The 21675-nt window shown below is 39.2% G+C and overlaps 2 protein-coding genes across 7 annotated transcripts in view; one reads left to right on the top strand and one right to left on the bottom strand.

The window, feature by feature from the left end:
- LOC107227861 (annulin-like) overlaps window positions 1-21675 on the top strand; it is a 486920-nt gene that overhangs the window by 54921 nt on the left and 410324 nt on the right. The gene's annotated exons all lie outside the window — the stretch shown is intronic.
- Window positions 9912-15930, bottom strand: LOC124294213. 6 transcript variants are annotated; one of them, XM_046738961.1, is made up of 4 exons: window positions 14308-14347; window positions 13298-13470; window positions 10136-10284; window positions 9912-10052 (listed from the first exon to the last, which is right to left on the bottom strand). In XM_046738961.1, exons 2-4 carry the CDS (start codon window positions 13390-13392, stop codon window positions 9988-9990), a joined length of 309 nt encoding a protein of 102 aa, XP_046594917.1. In that variant the 5' UTR covers window positions 13393-13470; window positions 14308-14347; the 3' UTR covers window positions 9912-9987. The 6 variants fall into 6 exon arrangements, 3 of the variants coding, with proteins under 3 accessions (XP_046594917.1, XP_046594990.1, XP_046594860.1); XR_006904194.1 differs by lacking the exons at window positions 13298-13470; window positions 14308-14347 and adding an exon at window positions 15391-15930; XR_006904186.1 differs by lacking the exons at window positions 13298-13470; window positions 14308-14347 and adding an exon at window positions 15382-15925.

The following is a 21675-nucleotide window of genomic DNA, read 5'->3' as shown; positions in this document are numbered from 1 at the left end:
GACAGCGACCAACGAAGTAGTAACACGCGAGAAGTAAAGAGGAAGAGAGAGAGAGAGAGAGAGAGAGAAAGAGAGAACGACGAACCTAGTAGGAGACCCGAGACCCCAGACGCTTCCCCCTCAACACCGCTACACCGACACGCCGACAACATCAGGTTAGCCTGCAATCTACCGCCGATCTGCATCTTCCCCGCCGCAATACCAACCCTTTCTACCTCACACTCCCCGTCACCCTACACCACCCCCCCCCCCCCGCAATACCGGCCCTTCCTACCTCACACTCCCCGTCACCCTACACACCCCCCCCCCCGCGCGCGTACCTGTAAGTTAGAATTAAGTGGCGCTAAGGGCTGAGGCGTGATCAGCCACCGTTATTGTCTACAACCCTATTGTAATAATCTTTTGTAGTTTTAAGTCGACTCCCCCCCCCCCGATCGCAACTCATGTACGCTCCCCCCACAAATACAGACACAAAGTTTTACCTACTCGATCAGTCTCGACTTCCTCGCCCCGTCTCTAATTGTTCCTCCCTTCCACCTAATTAGTGCGGACTCAAAACCCGTCACAAATTGGCGCCCAACGTGGGGCCAGGCGAGACGCCCAAAGTGCGTCTGGTACGTCGTGCATTGTACCTTTTCGGTGTGTAATGTCAAAGTCGTATTCTAATAGTTCTAGTGCCCATCGTGCAAGTCGGCCTGTGGGGTTTTTTAATTCTCTTAGCCACTTCAGTGCGTGGTGATCTGTAATTACTTTAAAGTGGTATCCTTCCACGTAGGGTCTGAATTTTTTTATGGACCAGAGTACCGCCAAACATTCTCTCTACGTGGTGGAGTATTTTCGTTCTGCCTCGCTTAGCGCACGGCTAGCGTATGCTACGACATGCTCTTCGTCATCGAGAGATTGTGTTAGTACGGCACCTATCCCTGTTCCGCTAGCGTCTGTTTGTAGTGTGAATGTTTGTGTGTAGTCTGGGCATGCGAGTGTGGGTGGTGATGTGAGTGCGTGTTTGATTGTGTTCATTGCGTTTTCTTGTTCTTCCCCCCAGTGCCATTTCTGGTCTCTTTTCAGTAGTCGTGTTAGTGGTTCTGTAATGTGTGCGAAGTTAGGTATGAAGCGTCTGTACCATGATGCCATGCCAATTAGTCTCCGTAATTGTTTTATTGTTTTTGGGCTTGGGTAGTTTTCTATGGGTTGTGTTTTGTCGGGGTCTACGTGTAGTCCGTGTCTGTCTACTATGTATCCGAGATATTTTACTTGTGCGCATCCGAATTCGCACTTCTCTGGGTTTATTGTTAGTCCCGCGTCTGTAATCCTTTTGAGTATTTGTTCTAGTCTTTGTAAGTGTTCGTCAAATGTTTGTGTTACTATTATTATGTCGTCTAAGTATGCGAATGCATATGGTTCGCATTCTGGGCCTATGAGTCTGTCTAGTAGTCTTTGGAATGTCGCCGGTGCGCCTGTCAGTCCGTATGGCATTCTTTTAAATTGAAATAAGCCCATTCCTGAGACTGTGAAGGCTGTTATGTGTTTACTGTCTTCGTCGAGTGGTATTTGGAAGTATGCTTGGCTTAAGTCGATTTTTGATATGTACTGTGCTGTCCGTAGTTTGTCTAATATTGCTGTCATGTATGGTAGTGGGTATGCATCTTTTTTTGATACTGAGTTTACTTTTCTGAAGTCTAAACAGAAACGATATGTGTTATTTGGCTTTTTTATCATGACGATTGGGCTCGACCATTCACTTTCTGATGGTTCTATCACGTCTTCTCTTAACATTTTGTCTATTTCTGTGTGGATGGCTTCTCTAATTTTTGGTGATACCATATAATATCTTTGTTTTATGGGTGCGTGTCCTTGTGTGTCTATTTTGTGTTTGATTAGGTGTGTTAGGCCGAGTTGGCCTGGTAGTGTTGAGATTTTCTGCTAAATTGTCGTCTGTAGTTGTGTGTGTTGTGATTGTGTGAGTTCCTGTATTCCTGCGCATATCTGTGGTTCGGTTTCTTCGTCCGATTGTGTGTCGTCTGTTGTGTGTGCGTTTGTGGGTATGATTTTATGATTTGTGATTTGTGTGTTCTGTGGGTTGTCTTTTGGGGGGGTGTTTTCCGGTAGTGTCTTCGTGCTGGGTAGTGTTGGGGTTAGTGGTTTTTGTTTTATAGTTGTTTTTTCTGTGTTTTCGTGTCTTTCTGTTGTTTTCGGGTGCGTTTGTTGTTCTCGTGTCGCGCGCGGCTCGCTCTGTGTCGAGTTGTTTTGGTTGCGTTCGGGTGTGTGTATGTCCATGTGTTCGCGCGCTAGGCCTTGCGGTTCTCTGTGTCCTTGGTCTGCCATTGTGTGTATCGTGTTTGGTCGTGTGTGTGTTCAACTGTCTTTATTCGAATTTTCGTGACTGTGCAGCTTTGTTTCGTGAGCCTATGTGTACTTTATTAGCGTTTATTCTTGTGTTTTGTCTCTTAATTGTTCGGATTTGGGGTAAAAATGTGGGTAATTCACGTTGGGCGCCAATTTGTGACGGGTTTTGAGTCCGCACTAATTACGTGGAAGGGAGGAACAATTAGAGACGGGGCGAGGAAGTCGAGACTGATCGAGTAGGTAAAACTTTGTGTCTGTATTTGTGGGGGGAGCGTACATGAGTTGCGATCGGGGGGGGGGGGAGTCGACTTAAAACTACAAAAGATTATTACAATGGGGTTGTAGACAATAACGGTGGCTGATCACGCCTCAGCCCCTAGCGTCACTTAATTCTAACTTACAGGTACGCGCGCGGGGGGGGGTGTAGGGTGACGGGGAGTGGGAGGTAGGAAGGGTCGGTATTGCGGGGGGGGGGGGGGGGGTGGTGTAGGGTGACAGGGAGTGTGAGGTAGAAAGGGTTGGTATTGCGGGGGGGGGGGGGAGATGCAGATCGGCGGTAGATTGCAGGCTAACCTGTTGTCGTCGGCATGTATGTGTAACGGTGTTGAGTGGGGCGTCTGTGTTCCTGGTCTCCTCGGTCTTGTCGTTCTCTCTCTCTTTCTCTCTCGTTCTCTCTCTCTCTTCCTCGTTCTTTCTCTTGTCACGTCTATCTCCCAGGTAAGGTGCTGTCGTCTATTTATTTCCTGTGGTTGGGTCGGCGTTTGTTGGTCTCGTGTCGCGCGCGGCTCGCTCTGTGTCGAGTTGTTTTGGTTGCGTTCGGGTGTGTGTATGTCCATGTGTTCGCGCGCTAGGCCTTGCGGTTTTCTGTGTCCTTGGTCTGCCATTGTGTGTATCGTGTTTGGTCGTGTGTGTGTTCAACTGTCTTTATTCGAATTTTCGTGACTGTGTAGCTTTGTTTCGTGAGTCTATGTGTACTTTGTCAGCGTTTATTCTTGTGTTTTGTCTCTTAATTGTTCGGATTTGGGGTAAAAATGTGGGTAATTTACGTAGGCGCCAATTTGTGACGGGTTTTGAGTCCGCACTAATTAGGTGGAAGGGAGGAACAATTAGAGACGGGGCGAGGAAGTCGAGACTGATCGAGCAGGTAAAACTTTGTGTTTGTATTTGTGGGGGGAGCGTACATGAGTTGCGATCGGGGGGGGGAGTCGACTTAAAACTACAAAAGATTATTACAATAGGGTTGTAGACAATAACGGTGGTTGATCACGCCTCAGCCCTTAGCGTCACCTAATTCTAACTTACAGGTACGCGCGCGGGGGGGGGGGGTGTGTAGGGTGACGGGGAGTGGGAGGTAGGAAGGGTCGGTATTGCGGGGGGGGGGGGGGGGGGTGGTGTAGGGTGACGGGGAGTGTGAGGTAGAAAGGGTTGGTATTGCGGGGGGGAAGATGCAGATCGGCGGTAGATTGCAGGCTAACCTGATGTCGTCGGCGTGTCGGTGTAGCGGTGTTGAGGGGGAAGCGTCTGGGGTTTCGGGTCTCCTACTAGGTTCGTCGTTCTCTCTTTCTCTCTCTCTCTCTCTCTTTCTTCCTCTTTACTTCTCGCGTGTTACTACTTCGTTGGTCGCTGTCGTACTGCTGGTTGACGCTCGGCACAGCTGAGCGTCGGTGGGCTTCGGTTAACTTCGGGTGTTTCCCGACGGGACGGGACTCACCCGTTTGGCTCTTCCCCGCGGGTTTGGGGTTTGTTGTGACTTGCACTCTAGGTGCAACGTCACAAGGTCCATCTACTGAATGAAACCCGATCCAAATTCGACGACCACTATAAAGGAATGTATACGATTAAACGTATAATTGACAATATTAACGCTGAAATTTGGATTACCCCCTCAAAAACTAAAATCGTCCATTTCAATAAATTGAATTCGGCACACTTAACCGACTAATTGACCTGGCCCGACGCTTGAACGAATACGAACTTGACCTGTCCAGCTTAGTAGACGCCATCCTTTTCCCCCCAAAAGGTATTGTCCACCCTAAAATTCTATCACCAGAAAAAATTATTTCCAGCCTTGAACATATCCCTCACCCGCGTCGTACAAAACCCCAAATTCCTACGCGCCATGCCATCCATTACCCGCACCTATAAATAATACCATATCCCGATGACCTCCCTCCTCGCTCTTCGTCGCTGCTCCACACCCAATCGGAAATTGAAATGACGGAACTAGGCATATCTAAGCCGCGTAAATTGCTCACCGAGCGAAGCCCTCACGATAGCTCCGAACCACTCGAAGTCTGGCGCTAAGCCCTCCTCTATTAGCAATCATATTCTTTCATTGCCTTATTCTGCCCGTAATAATCTGCAGCCATAATATAATCATCAGCATGTTGCATAAGTTTCGTTTATATCTATCATATATACCACCACATTTATAAGATGCCATTCATAAAAACTTCGTACAAATGTATACTAACCCACTGAAAGGCGCACTAACATCTAGGCGCTATATTTCAAGACTCTTCTTTGTAATATTCTGTAAGTGAGTCAGTACGATAAGATGTCATTTAGAAATTTTTTTTATTCAAATGCATACTTACCCACTTAAACGCGCACTAATATCTAGGCGCTAGATTTTGAGACTTTTCTTTGTAATATTCTGTAAGTGAGTCAGTACGTTTCATGGCATTCCACTTCCTTCTGAACATCCTATTCCGTACCCTCACCGAATGTTCTTCCCCAAGGGGGGGCATGTTACGTCCTCCAGACTTCTTATTCCTTTCCCACACTCTTAGTACGCTCTGTAGTCTACTCTTATCGTCCGCGAGTCAGCAGTTTCTTCTGTAACTCGCGGCTAGCTTGCCTTCTACATCCCGCTAAACTAGGCAGATCCATCCCAGCGCTTAAGCAAGACACCTATCCCTCTAAACCAAGACCATACCTTTTTCTTCCGACCGACTCCGTTGCATTGACTACTAATAAACAATCATATACTTTAAATCGTTTACCATCCCTTAATACCGATCCCTTTCTATTCCATTCACTTCCAGCACTGGGAGTAGTAGCACGCGAGTGCATAGTCGACGTGAACGGACCCTATAATAGCCAAATAAGACCTTGGCTGGGCGTGGAGTAAGCTCCGATCACCGCTCATCGAAGCCTACGCAATCTACCTCGTAACAAATGAGAAAAATTAAAAAAAAAAATTTTTAATGAAAAAAAATAAAAAAAAGTTTAAAATAATAATAAATAAAATGATAATAAATAATTAGACGATTTTGCACAGTCCATTCAATTTATTTGCATTTCGTGAGAAAAAAAAAAGTACCGCGCGGGACTGGAACACGGGACCGCCACAATCGGAGCCGTGAACCTCATTCACTGGGCTGCGCTGGCTTGCATGAAAGTCATATCACTTCACCCATATAATAAGTACGAGTCAAAGTCCGAACGATTCTTCTCGAAAACTATGAGCCGTTGAAAAAAATCCCTGTACTCAGGTACTCAGGGTAGGTCCCTCTACAACATATCTGAGACCCATCAAATTCCGTGAGTGACAACCTGTAAGGTCCCCTTGTCAGTCATGTTTGTCAGAGCAAAACATTACACCGGATACGATAAATTAAATATTAGTTCAAGTTTTAGAGGCAGGTCCTTTTCATAAGAGCAATAAATTACTGAATATCCAATATAAAACGAAAGAGTTTTACAAGAAAAATAATTCTTACGTTCCATCTGAACGTGTATTCATTAAAACTGTCCATGGCAAAATATACCTTTTTCATTATATACCTATTCTGGAAACATTAAAAGCTATGTTGACAGATAAATCTGTGCAAAACTATTTTGATGAAAAAATTTTACCTTAGCCAAATGTATTGCAAGATTTCACAGATGGTTCTGTTTCTTCTGAAAATCAGTTTTTCATAAATAATCCCAATGCTCTCAGATTGATCTTATGTCAAGATAGTTTTGAAATTGTAAATCTATTAGGATAAGCAAAAAAGAAGTATAAAATCTCAACTGTATACATATCTTTGGCAGATTTACCTAGCTATGTTCGCACTCACAGTAACTCTATTCATGACTAAATTTTCGTTGATTGAAACAATCAATGATGACAAGATGCAATTCACAGACAGTGATGCTTTTATTTCGACGTTTCGGCAGGACCCCACCTGCCATGATCAAGTTTTTATAAAATTTTTTTAAAATTGAAAAATTTTACAATTAGAACTTTCAATTAAAATTATTATACATAAATACCACTATTGAATATTATTATTAGGTTGTCATATGACAACAAAATATTACAAACTCACATTTTTAGACATTCCTTAGCTTAGCCGTTGTTGCTTACATGGTCTTTCAGAAGGAAGTGACTATCCGTCTGTCATTTCGACCCCCTTCATGTTAATCATAACAACAATGTTCTAAAGTCATACATTTGTCTATGTGATTGTTGTTGTACTGGCACTCTGTTTATATGACCTTTAACACATATGTTTTTTGCAATTTATAAAATGTCTGCGTAGAGGTGACTTAGATTATCAATATCAGTTCTTTGGTGTACAGTATTATTTCTCGGTATGTGTATCATTTCTTTTACAATTCTTTTGTGCCAGTTTGTCTCTTTGTCTAATAACATTTTCAAAATTGAACTTATATCCTTCAACCAATGTGTGATACGCTAATGCCGATCTGTCTAGATCATGTGTTTTGATATCATATTTATAATTAGCGATCCTTTTTTTTAAATGTTGTGAAGATTGGCTTATGTAGCATTTTTCGCAATCTATGCAGTTAATCTTATAGATAATATTGGTTTGTTCAAGCGCGGGTGTTTTTGATTCCAAACATGTAAAAAAATTATTTAGAGTGTTGGTGACTTTATATGACACATTGATGTTTTTTTTGCGCAGTGTGTTTTTCATGTTCTGCGACAAGCCTTCAATAAAAGGAATTGATCCTAGACATTTATCATCGCTGTTATCACAATTACCATCATCACAACTATTTTAATATTTATATATTCTTTGTTCCTGTAAATGTCTAATCAATTTGTTAGGATAGCCGTTTTTCTTTAATGTTTTCCGTACTAGTTTTAGATTTCTTTTTCTAAACTGCCCATTCAAAAGTGTAATGCTTCTATCAAGTAAACCGGTCGCAACACTTTTTTTATATTATAGCGGATGGTGTGAGTAAAAATTTATATATGTAGCAGACCATGTTTGTTTATGATACCAATCCGTTTGTAATATTCGCTCATGATCAATTACCCACATATCAAGAAAGCTAATTCTCTTATTTTCTTTTAATTCATGCGTGAATTTGATGCGTGGATGATATAAATTAAATACATCCACTAATTGCTGAATATTATCATTGTGTACGCATGTAATTATATCATCCACACATCTCTTGTAAAACATTAATTCAAAGGGTAAGGAGTTTATGACAGACGGTTATAAGGTTTCCATGACCAGACTAGCTGCAACCGGGCTGATAGGCGACCCCATGGCTACATCATAAATTTACCTATAAAAATTGTTCCCATGTGCAAAATGCGTAGAATTTAAGCATATATCCATGGCCTTTATGAACTCTATTTTTGGAATGGCTGTGTGTTCTGATATATGTGCCCAGTTTTTCTCAATAGTGGGTATAACTAAATTGGTCGGAATGTTAGTATATAGAGATGAGACATCTAACGATAAAAGCGAGTGATCTTTAGAAACGTTAATTGCACTTATCTCTTTAGCGAAGGACTAAGAATCTTTAACATGATATTCAGTTTTACCTATAATATTGGGTAAGATTCCTGCACATACTTTAAATATCTTGTATGTGGATGAGTTTATGTTCGAGACAATCGGTCTAAGTGGATGATCTTTTTTGTGCACCTTTGGTTGAAAATATATTTTTGGTGGTAATGCGTTATGTGTTTTAAGCATTTTACATTTCTGGTCACATACCCCCCCCCCCCCCCCCCACTCTTTTTTTGCTATGTTATTAATTATATCGTTAGTTTGTTTCTCTATTATATTGGTCATGTCCATATATATTTTATACGTATTGGTATCATTGAGTATTTCATCCGTTTTTCTGTTATTCTTTTCTCTGTCCATAATCACAGTGAAGTTACCTTTGTTTGCCTTTGTGATAATAATGTCTTGGTGTGTCTCTAGGAATACTTGTGCTTTTTTATATTCTGCATTACAATCTCTAGAGTTACCGTTTAGTTCATGTGTAAATAGACTGTGATTAGAGATTTGCCTAGCTACATTCGCTCTAACTCTATCCTTCGTTATGACGTCTTTTCCTGCTAGAGCCGTTTCAACAGAGCAAATAAGTTCATTGACAAGAATGTCTTTTTTCTTATTGTATGGTATCCCGTGTTTGGGACCTAGAGAAATTGGATTTTGAATGTTGATAGGTATCTGCTGTTTGGTTAGATTTATGCACCAATTTTTTTTGCATGTTGAAATTATTCTCACTTTTCTTCTCTAGTATATTAATTTTTTTGATGTTCTGTTCCTTAATTCAGAGAAATTTTTTTTTCTAGCTAATAATATCAGCATTGAAACTATTCATTTGTCGTGAATCCGGATTATTTTCGTAAAAGTGGATAATCTGTTGATCAAGTATTCTATTCAATGTCACTATTTGACGGTATGTCTGTGCTATTTCTAGATTGAGCGAAGCACGTTGCAGTTGTTTTAATGCTTTTTTGAAAGTACTAGGGGCTTTTCCCTTGCGCAATTCGCGCGCCAACCCCACCTCGGCGTTGCGCGCCTCACTGTTTCCTTATACAGTGTCTGTTAGACAGTTGAATTTATTTATGCTGATTTGATGACAGGTCTGCAACTGTTGATCGGTTGTTTCCGATCAACCCGACATTGCTATTGGTTTTAGTCTAAGAGCCAGCTTAAATCTGACAACACATTCTTTACGGTATCTGAAATTTCGTCCAGTGAGACTTCTATACCCAGTAAACAAGCAATGGGTACTAGCTAAGCCCGGCCGCGGTAGGTTTGGGGTGCCTCAGGTGAGTCAGGTATGAAAATTAAGTAAATTTTTAAAGTATTTTACGGCGTCTGCCGTTTTAATATGTCATAATATACCTCTAGAAAAATTGAAAAATAAATATGGCTGCTGATTTTGAAGGTTGCAACATCCTGGCAGCCACTTTTCAAAATTCGGAAAAAAAAAAAATTTTAAAGTATTTTACGGCGTCAGCCATTTTAATATATTATTTATTGAACTATTTTAAGCCAATATTAAAAATGGCTGACATTTTTTCCGGTTGTAACTATCCGGCTTACAGCGAAACATTACCTGTAGTCCGTGCATATGTATGTTCACAGTTGTAATTTTCACATTCGTCAAGTTTATATAACATTAAAATTATATTAGTCAATGTAAAAAATTTTATAAATACACAATGAAACGAACGGTCTACTACTTTAAATGTGTATAATAAAGAAAAAAAGGTTCATTATAAGGCTTTAACAAATATAAAATTATTATAAAGATGGAAAAAAAAAATCAAACATTAATTAGATATATTCATTATTCATATCAGAATATATTTATTTTTGGAAATAATTTATAACAATGAAATAATCATGAAATATTTTATAATTAATTTTCATCTTCGGAATCGTCTTCAGAAAGTGACAAGTCATCTTCATCCTCCAAGTCAGATTCTGTAAAAATAAATTACAAATTTTTAAATAAGCTTATGATAATTAAAATGCTGTTACAATGAATGTTACAATGCTGTCATTACCTTCAGGATTTAGAATCAAGTCGCTGACAAAGCAAGGAAGTTGGTCTCCTTCGAACCACTTAAATACGTAACGGTTTTCCATCTCCATCCAGCCGTATTCAAGGGGATTCAGTGATGTGGGCTCATTCGCATGAGCATTTTTCCAAATGCTGGAAATATAATGCGTCCTCAAAACTTGTTGGTACAGTTCAGATTTACACGGAGGGATCAAACTTGCATCAAAGCTCCGGACTTTTTTATTAAAATTTTCGTTCATATCTACAGCCTTGTAGGAATTAACGAACAGCTGAAATCTCCCATCATCAACATCGATGGATTTTTTAGCATTGTACATACCGCAAGTGTACTTCTGGATAACATTAAACAGTTCACGTATGGTATCCTCAGTCAGGCGAATGTCACCGAAAGCAGCGAATGCTTTTTGAAATTCAACGTTATTTTTTAGTAACGTGAAAGGTTTTTTTTTGCCCCGATTATAAAAAGCTGGATTGAAATCACAACCAGTGAAAGCGTGGAAGCCAATTAAGCTTTTAGCTAAAAGTGGACCAAGTTCTGTATATATTTTGCTGACACCAATAAACCTTTCGTTGTTTCCTGTCCCGGTTAGCATCCAAATGTGAGAAGAAGGATTTTTCAAGTTAACCATGTTGCCCAGCATGATTATTAAAATATCAGTATCTGAACCTCTAATAACAATATTAGACTGATCAATAATGCTACAAGCATGGAAAATAATTTTACTGTCTGCTTCTTCATGAGATTTACAACACAAATCTTCAACGATACTTGACTCGACTTTGCCGTCATTGGATCTATATGAATAACAATTTTTGAAATTCAAATGGATCAATTTATTTCCAATAAACGGCGCAACATCATCCGTTGCCCAATGTATAGTGAAAAATTCAATAAGAGCTTCCTTGAATTTGGTATTTCGCATTTCTTTCGTAAAGTCACTTGATCTGATTTGGTCTGGTCCATAAATCGAGTAATCAATTAGTGGTGCTTCATGTCGAAGACTCCGTTCGTTGTCTTTGATGGAAGGGTACCAATATTGATCAAAGATAACATCTATTCTGGATGCTGAAAATTTAGTAATCATTTGCAAAAATTTCTTTGAAATATTACCAAAAGTCCTGGGTACTTCTTTCATAGCATGTAGAATAAAGAAACCGTCAATCAAATATACATCAGCGTGACTTGGTGGATCATGGTCGATTTTTGCCTCAAGAGATTTAGCAAGCGCTGACTTATCTGTTTTGTGAATTCCTCCGTCCAAATGGCATAGAGAAAGAGGCACAGGAGTTATCGGATATGATAAAATTCTGAGGACATCGATCTTATAGTCCATTGATAGCCCCAACATGCGTCCAAATAAATCCCGCTGTATTTTGATTTCTTGATTTTTTCCTCCAACTTTCACGGTTTTTTTTTTTCTATCTGACTTGAAAAATTGTGAATTGGTATTTTCTTGATTGCTTTATCAAACCGGTTAATATCTGATGAAAATTCAGAAATGAATGCTTTGCGAAGATCATCACCAATCTTTTCAACGTTCAGAAGAAAGTCTTCTACTTGAGTTGAAGCAGCTTTACCAGATGATATGTTAAACAATTGATTCGGAGGTAACTGGGCACTAAATGGATTGATGTATTGATCAAAAGATTTTACAAACTTTTCCAGTTGCTCGCAATTTTTTTTGATGTTCGATGGCTGTAACTCTGCTGAAATATCTTGTTTTTTATTAATGCCTATCTCTTCCAAAACGTGGGTGATAATAGTTGATCGAATATCATGACTACGAGCCCAACGTTGACGAGCTGCGATGGAATCTGTCAAATGAGTGATTCCAGTTAGTCGCCTAGCAGCATCCGCATTGATCGTTTGCTCTAGAGTTAAGTCAATCAGCTGCCTCGAAAATGGTTTTCCCGTACGTTTAATTCCAAAGAACCCTTTTTTAAAATCTTCTTCTAGCCCTGGATGAGTTGAAGCAACTTTCATAAGGTTGTAATGATACGTAACCGTCCATCTTGCATAATTTTGGTGATTAAATAAAAAAAATAAGTTTGTAATTTTAGGTAAAATATTTTTGAATAACTCAAAATCTCCCAAACGAATACTTCTGCTAAGAGTTAAATAATAATGTACAAGCTTTACGTACACCATATAAAACTGAGCAGTTTTACCAAAATCACCATGGAGAGTTTGTTCCTCAAATTTAGCATAATTTGCACACAATTCTTTGAGTTTTTCGTCGTGAATAAAAAATATTGGTGTTTGGCAAGATTTTAATCTTTGCAATTCTTGAAATATATCATCAGTTATTTCAATTTTTTCCTGTTCCAAGAAAGATCGGAAATGAAGAATTTGCAATCCTAAGGCCATCATAGGATGTAACCTCTTACACCGGTTAAAATGTTTGCCATCTAAAAAACTTGCTACAGACCCACTCGCAAGCAACTCACTCTCAACCATAATTGTTGACAGTCCACAACCATCAATGAATTTCCCAATAACTTTAAAATAAGATTGCATGATGTGAAAAGAACCCAAATGTATAAATAACTTGGAAAATTTTGGACTTGTCTCAGTGGCTTTAATTTGAAAAGCGATTTTTGCTATAGCCAAGTCGTATGTTACTTGCATGTAAGGTTGGTTGATTTCTTCTAAAATTTTCATACATTGCTCCATTGTTTCTAAAACTACTGGGTGAGCTGTTGGAGATGCATTAATTGGAGTGAGATAAGAAATTAATTGCTGAGGACTGTCATCTTTTGTTACAGCACTGTTAAAACCTGCCCACATTGGGATATCTGGTAAATGTACAGCATGGCTAAGCATCCAAACAGTATCGATACGATTGTACAGATCTTCATGGATGACAATATTTTCTTCTTCTCTTTCAGAAACTTCAGGTTGAAAACCACTGCTCATTTTAATTTTTTTAGGAAAGAACGGTAATTTCGGATCAATTGCTTCAAAAGATCGTCTTCGACGTCTTTTAGAATGGATTACTCGCAAATCATCTACATCTTCGATTTCTTCAACATTTTCAAGGGTAGGATTGATGTTTTGATATATTATCCCTACTGTATCATGAAGAGTATCTTTGCCGGTTTTCGTATCAACAAATCTATCAAAATTATCATATGCAATACCCACCGACAAATTATCAGTTCTATTGATGATTTCTGGACACAGTCCAGCTCGAGAAGTCGATGTATATGTTGCTTCAGTCTCAAGTTCTTCAATTGCATTGTAGCTAATGCAATGTCCGTAGCGGTTGATGATATCAACTACCTTACGGCTGCTAGTGAGACTTTTCAAAGTCATACCTAAACATATATGTTTGGGAGTTTTAAGATTTCCATTGTGAGTCATATAAATTAAGTCTTGGCTCACAGAATTGACATGACGTTTGAAACTCTCACTTTGTTGTCGTTTGCGAAAATAACTTCCAATAACTGAAGCCACAAAATCTGATAAGTTTGATGGGACTGAACATTCACCTTGGATCAATTTTTGACTATTTAAATTATCTGGGAGTTTCGATTTTTCAATGTTCATTATTTCTTTATGTAAAATCGAGGCTGCTGCTTGTAAAATGTCTCTTTCTTTTAAATGAGCAAATGAAGATTCATCTATAGAAGTGATGCCTTTCGGTGCAATTACTTTTTTATGACCTGATTGTAGTATTTGAATATTCCCAGCAAATTGAACACGAATTTTTTCTTCTAAATATTGTGATGAAATTACTGAACTTAAGGTATGTCCCATATCATTACTTAACTCGCTGAAATAATCGATATATTGCCTATGCAGAAATGAAAGAAAATAACAACGTCCTTTTTTAATTACATTTTCTTCGATCAAAGTGCATATTTCCTGAAAAACAGTTTGGTGATATTCACGGGAAATATGCCACGATGTTTTAACAGGACTTTTTTGTAATTTTTTTTTGTTTCTGGCGTCTGTTCGGCACTTTTCATGGTAATATATTTTATTACTCGTAATATTCTGCAGCTTATCCAACATTTCATTGTAATAGTCTGAATTAATTTTAAGATTCTTCATAATACTTTCTTCAAACTGGTGTTTATTACAACTGCGCAAATTTTCTATTTTACCATGAAATTTTTTATTTTTTTTCTCACAAAAAAAACAAATATAACCTTTTACGATTGGACTTTCATTTTCTGCCGTTAAAATATCCGTTGGTGAATTTAATAAATCAGAATCTTTAACGAAGCCTGCTTCCAACGATGTATCCAGTTGAGAATCATTACCCTCTATTACAACTTCGTCTAGTACAGAGGAATCTATAGATGAATCAACATTTTGAGTCACAGTTTCAGCAATCATAGAATTGTCTGTTGACGTTGACGGCTGCTGAGCAGATAGTGATTCCGTTGATAACGTATTAGGTTGAGATGTTGAAGGCGCAACATCTTTTATTTTTGTATCTTTCTTTTCATAAAACTTCGTCTTTAAAGCTGTGAAAATCCGATAACAACTGCGATGATATCCACAGTCATAAAGATCTGAAGGTAAAATTACATCTTTGTATTTTAGGTTATGATGTTTTCGTAAGTCTAGAATACGCTGACACCTTTTTAAAGTTTCTTCAGAAAATAAAAGCACTTTTTCGTCTTTTTCCGAGGCACAAATCACACACTTTAAATTATCAGCCATATTGAAAAAGTAATGGAAAATAAATTAACAATCAATAAATGCAATAAAAACTATTCACAGTATTATGTCTCTATACTTTCAACATGCAACTGACTAAAATATATTTGTCCGTAAACCGTTGGGCCTGGTGTGCCTTTGTGTTCGTAAAAGGAACTAAATCCCCACCACTCAGCCCTAACATAAAAGGAGAAAATGTTTGACTAAAGAGATAGAGAGAGAGAGCATAAACTACTACTCTTACTGTACCACATGTTTTCTAAGCATAGACTGCAGGTAATGTTTCGCTGTAAACCGGATAGTTACAACCGGAAAAAATGTCAGCCATTTTTAATATTGGCTTAAAATAGTTCAATAAATAATATATTAAAATTGCTGACGCCGTAAAATACTTTAAAAAATTTTTTTTTTCCGAATTTTGAAAAGTGGCTGCCAGGATGTTGCAACCTTCAAAATCAGCAGCCATATTTATTTTTCAATTTTTCTAGAGGTATATTATGACATATTAAAACGGCAGACGCCGTAAAATACTTTAAAAATTTACTTAATTTTCATACCTGACTCACCTGAGGCACCCCAAACCTACCGCGGCCGGGCTTAGCTAGTACCCATTGCTTGTTTACTGGGTATAGAAGTCTCACTGGACGAAATTTCAGATACCGTAAAGAATGTGTTGTCAGATTTAAGCTGGCTCTTAGACTATTTCCTATGCAGGTCTGCTTAGATTGTTTTCGTAAACGAATCCACTCACATATACAAGACCCCCGATGCCATGCATCCCCAATTGCATTTGGCGACTTATTTTTCTATAGTTATTATTTTCCCCATAGCAGAAGAAATTCATAGCTTTGCTATAAATAGAATATCTATGGCTTCAGACAAATTAAAAACTCGGTATGATATTCGAGCCAGGGATATAAAATTTAATCCCGGAGATTCTGTCTGACTCTTTCAACCTCGAAGACAGAAAGGACGATGTCCGAAACTACAAAGAAACTGGGAAGGCCGTTACTTAGTGGTTAACCGGATCAAGGATTTACAGGACCCTAAAAAACCTATTTCTTCTCTGATATAACTCTCCCCGAGTTCTGTTTCATTACGTCTACTGACATGTTTGCCAGTGTGATATATTTGAAACGATACTCAGTCTCACCTCTGCGTGTCGATCTTGAGTGCCGTACACACAATACGCCGGCGCGCGAAAAAGACAATTTTCGTCGGGAATCATCTTGATAATTCTCATTTGCATGTTTTTTTTTTTGCGTGTCAGAAACAGATACCTATAAAGATATTTGTGAAAGACTGTCATAAACAGCCGATGACAGCTGTCAAAGGAATTTCCGTTTGCTAGATGCTTTTTGTTTTGTTTTCGGCATCTCACTCCACCGCCAACTTCATGCGTACACTATTGTTATTACAATATTTGTTATACTATTGTTATTATAATCTTTCCACCTGTTGTTACTTCTCTTTCATTTGTTCAGAACTTTTTTATTTGATAGAGAGATTTTCTATCGTTAAGTGTGGAATATTACTAAATTTTAATTTGAGAAAGGAAGGAGTCAGATGTTGTTGTTTGCACTTGAGAAGAAAAATCGTCCGATTTTTGATTTTCGATAATTTTGTTAAGTATATATGTAGAACACATTTATATATGATATGATATAGATGGCAGCACAGCCTGCATAGCAACAGCGTGTGAGCGTAGACGGATACGTGCGATGGATATAGTTGGTGTAACGCCGATAGAGATCAGAGAGAGAGATGTGATAGAGATTAGATCCCGTCCAGACGCGAAGCATCGCTAGATAATGGTATTAAGAGTGTAATTGATATGATCTTCTGTTTCCGGTGACGTAGTTCATAGTGGAAAGGTAAACCAGTGCAATTTTGTCCTCAAGTCTTAGAGGTTTGGGGGTAAGAATTAGGGCAGTGTGCGGGAATAGGTGAGAGAGAACAGATAAAAGTTGAAGTGAAATAACTAAAAGAGTACGGAGGAATAGAATTAAATTGAGTTTTGGGGTGAAAAGTAGACGTAATAGTTACGAGGTTAGGTTGCGGCGCGGTAGTGAGGGGGGGAGAGGTAAAGAGGGCAGGTGAGAGAACGACGGTAGTGCCAGGGGACGGTGAAAGTAACTGGGGCGGTGAGTAGATGGGTAAAGTGGTAGCGGCGGTGGGTAAAGTAGGTAGTAAGTGTATATGTATAGTAGAGTATGTTGTATGGTAAAGAGATAGACCAGGTGGGAAAATTTAAAGCGCAAAGGCTAAGGATAGTGAGAGCGGCTAGCACAGGGGATATAAGTGAAGCGGCGGAAAGAGGTAAGAGGAAGGAGAAAGAAGTAGAAGGGGAAGAGAAAGTAGCGGGAGACATAGAAGAGGAAGAGGTTTTCAAAAGAAATAAGATCGTGGTGAGGTCGCCAGAGGAAAAGATGAAAATGGAAGGAATTTTAAGAAAGCTAGAGGAGATAGATGGCAGGATAAAAGAGGAATGTGGAAAGGCAGAAAATAGGGTGGACATACTAAGAGAAGAGGGAAAGAAAGAGAGAGAGGAGTTCAAAAAGATCTGGGAGGAGGAGAAAAGAGCGTTGAGAGATATTTAGATTAGAAAAGATGGAAAAAAAGGCTGGAAAAGTTAGAAATTGACGCCGCAGAAAAGAGTAAGGAAAAAGGAGATTGTGTTAGGATAGGGGTGGAGAGGATGGATGAAGAGAATGAAAGAAGAATTAGGAAATTAGAACTAGGAATGGAAAAGAAGGAGAAGGAAGAGAGAAGGAAGAATGTGGTAGTTAAAGGAGTGGAAATGAAAACGGGGGTAAGGTGGGAAAATGAAATTGATAGGATTTGGGAAAAAATAGGAGTTGTAAGGGGTAGCAAAAGTATAAGAAAAATAGGAACGGTAAATAGGGAAGGGAGAGGGATGGTTTTAATAGAGTTGGAAGGACTAGAGAAGAAAAGAGGGGTGATGTTGGCGAAAAATAGGTTAAGAGGGGCAAAGGGGAGAAGGGTAAAGGTAGGGTATATAAAGATGTGGGTGGATGAGAAAGTGAGGTTGTTGGATGAAGCAGAAGAGGACTGGAGGGTACAGCAGGGAAACGAATAAGGAGGGAAAGGACGAAAAAAGGGACAAGGAAGGATAGGAAAGAGAGAGATGAAGGGGATCATGAGAGTAAGAGAGAGTATAGGATAGGTTTCTGTCATGTGGCGGAGTTGAGGAACAAGGGAAAAGACTTCTGGGAAGGGTTGAAAGATTGGGATGTCGTAATAATAGTGGAGACATGGGTGGATAAGAAGAAATGGGAGGAGATAAGGGAGAGTTGGAAAAGAAGTTTCAAATAGGATATACAGGAAGCAATTATAACAAAAGGGAGGGGAAGGGCAAAGGGAGGTATAGCACTAGGGGTGAAGGAGGATATTGAAGTAGGTAAAATAGGAAAGTGGGATATTGACGGATGGGTAGAAAGAGAAGTTAAACTAGGGCATGAATGGTGGTGGGTAGTAGGGGTATATGTGAATGAGGATTTAGAGAGAAAAAAGGATTTAATGAGGGGATGGATGGAGGAAGTTAATACGGATAAAAAAGTGATAATAGGGGGAGATTTTAATGTTAGGACAGGGACAGAAGGAGGGATAGAATATAATGAACAGGTTGAAGGGGGTAGAAAGTCGAAAGATAAAGTAGTGAATAAGGAAGGCAGAGAGTTATGTAAGTTCATCAATGAAAGAGGGTGGGCAATAGCGAATGGGTGCGTGAGGGGAGACGAAGAAGGAGAATGTACAGGGGAATGTAGGGGGGAGGGAATGTTCAGTTAGAGACCTAGTATTGACTGAGGAAAGAATTAAAGAAAGTGTAGTGGAGTTGAGAGTAGAGGAAAGGATTGAATCGGATCATATGCCAGTTGTAGTCAGGGTAGAAGTCAAGGGGTCTAAAGTTAGAGGAGCAAGGCAGAAAGATGGAGGGTGCAGGAAGAGGAGTGTGGACAGAGGAGGGAGCACAGAAATGTGAGGAGGAATTTAGAAAGGGGGTTAGAGTAGAGCGAAATGTAGAGGTGGCGTGGGAAAGTCTAAAAGAGAGGGAAGGGAGGCTGTAAGGGAAACAGAGAAGGTAAGAGGGAGGAGCAAACAGACATCGGGATGATGGGATGAAGAATGTAGGGAAGGTAAAAGAAGTCTGAGGGAGGCCTTGCAGATGTTTAGAGACGGGAAAATAGACAGAGAAAAATACTGCGAGGAAAAGAGGAAATATAGTAGACTGTGTGAAGGAGAAAAGAAAAAGGAAAGAGAAAAATGGGAAACTTCGGTAGGAAGTCTAAGGACAGAAGGACAAATCTGGGGGGTGGTAAACGAAGGAAGAAAGAAAAGAAAGGTGATAAATAAGAACATAAGGTTGCAGGAATGGGATTTACATTTAAGAGAAGTTTTAGGAGGTGTGAGGGAAAGGAGAAGTAGAGAAGGTAATAGGGGAGAGGAGGAGGGGGATGTTACTTTACGGGAGATTGAAGACATTGTGAAAAACTTGAAAGATAATAAAGCGATGGGGGGGGGGGGGGGTTGGGATTCCTAATGAAGCCTGGAAGTATGGGGGTGCAGAAATTACAAGGGAGTTATAGGGAGTTTGCCAGACGGTATGGAGAAAAGAAGGGTGGCCAGAGGACTGGAAAGAAGGGGTGGTTGTACCAATAGTAAAAAAGGGGGCAGGGAAAAGTGTAGAAGAATATAGAGGAGTTACATTAACACTAACGGCTTATAAAATATATTTGGGAATACTGGAAAAATGGTTAAAAAAAGAGGTGGAGAGCAAACAGTTGTTGCCGGGAAGTTAGGCGGGATTCGGAGCAGGAAGGGGAACGATAGATAACATATACGTGATGAATTATTTGATAAATAGGGAAATAGCTAAAAATAAAGGGAAATTAATAAAAATGTACGTGGATTTCAAGGCGGCCTTTGACTCGGTCGACCGCGGGAAGTTAGTGGAAGACATGAGGAAAAGAGGGGTGAGGGAAGGTTTGGTAAGAAGATATGAGGAGGTACTAAAAGAAACGTGGGGAAGGGTAAGAGTGGGGAAACAGGTAGGGGAAAAATTTTGGACGGAAAAGGGAGTAAGGCAGGGCTGCCCACTGAGTCCATTGTTATTCGTATTGTTTTTAGCGGATTTGGAGGACGAACTAGAGAAAGGGAGGTGGGGTGGAATAGATTTATCTGGGGCGAAGAAGATATATGCATTGGCATACGCGGATGACGTGGCGTTGCTGCCAAAGGATGAGGATAATATGAAAGGTATGATTAGGACATTGGAAAGGTATGTGAGTAGGAAAGGGTTGGAGGTTAATACGGGGAAAACGAAAATAATGAGGTGCAGAAAGGGGGGAGGGAGAGAGAGGAAAGTGTTTTGGAATTGGCAGGGTAGGGAAATAGAAGAGGTGGGTAAGTATAACTACCTAAGGTATGTGATGAAAGCAAATGGGGAACAAGGTGAGCATGTTAAGGAAAGGGTTAGGAAAGGAGCAAAAGTAATGGGGCAGGTATGGGAAATAGGAAAAAGAAAATCTGGAAAGTACTGGGGTAGAAGAATATGGTTGTTTGACAAGTTGGTATAGTTTGTTTAGACCATTACCCAGACGATGTCTTACGTAACTCGCGTTCATAAGAGCATGTAAATATACAATTTGTAAATTTTCACGATTCTAGGTTTCTTAAATTTTTTTAGAAAGTACATTAAATATGTCTTTTCTTTGTTTCAGATCTCTTTAATGATCAACCAACGACAGACAGTTTAATAGTAGTAGTAGTAGTGTATCATACAGTAATATACGAATAATGTCACAGTAGTGGGATAAACAGGGTTTTTTGAAAAAAAAATTTAACAACGGAACGCGTGTCACTGCAGCTTCAACAGTTGACGTGAAAAGTTTGGAAAATTCTGAGTGAAAGTTGAAGTCATTGATTTGATGGATTTCGGTTCACCATCGTGGTAGAAATTGAACAAAATGTCAGATACTGATTCAAACTGTGCGCATCTAGTCCTAGTTTCACGACTTGATGCTGTAGTTCACGGCGTGCAGACCTTTCTTGTGTTAGTTATTATTATTTTAACACATTTAAGTTACGACGAATCAGGGGATATCTCGCTCCACGAAACAGATTTTTTAATTTCGTTAATTAAATAAGTACCAGATCATATAGTCTTTGTTTCACGACTTGATGCTGTAGTTCGCAATGTACAGACCTTTTTTGTCTTCGATAATATTTTAATACATTTAAGTTACGACGAATCAGGGGATATCTCGCTCCACGAAACAGATTTTTTAATTTCATTAAATAAATAAGTACTAGATCATATAGTCCTTGTTTCACGACTTGATGCTGTATTTCGCAATGTACAGACCTTTTTTGTCTTCGAAAATATTTTAATACATTTAAGTTACGAAACAGATTTTTAATTTCTTTAGATAAGTACCAGATCATTATAGTCACACAACGTACAGACCTTTTTTGTCTTCGATAATATTTTAATACATTTAAGTTACTAAACAGATTTTTAATTTCATTAAATAAATAAATACCAGATCTTATAGTCATTGTTTCACGATCCGTTTTTAATTCAGAACCTCTATCCTGTTAGTTGAGAGTTTATTTCAGAAACTTCCAGAATTCAATGTCGCATAGAACAGATTCTCGAACGACATCGTATTTTGATTCTCTCTCGTACTCACTACCTTAACTTTTTTCCAATAAAATATTTTTTTTTTATTATCAATACCGACCGTTTTTAATTCCGAATTTCAGAAACTTCCAGAATTTGACGTCGCACCGCAATCCGTTGTCCGCAGGCCGCTCACCGTCAAGTCGAA

This window comes from Neodiprion lecontei, chromosome 1 (genome assembly GCF_021901455.1).
Source record: "Neodiprion lecontei isolate iyNeoLeco1 chromosome 1, iyNeoLeco1.1, whole genome shotgun sequence".
Taxonomy (NCBI): domain Eukaryota; kingdom Metazoa; phylum Arthropoda; class Insecta; order Hymenoptera; family Diprionidae; genus Neodiprion; species Neodiprion lecontei.
The sequence above is the reverse complement of the archived record's forward strand: the minus strand, read 5'-3'. Positions and strand labels throughout refer to the sequence as shown.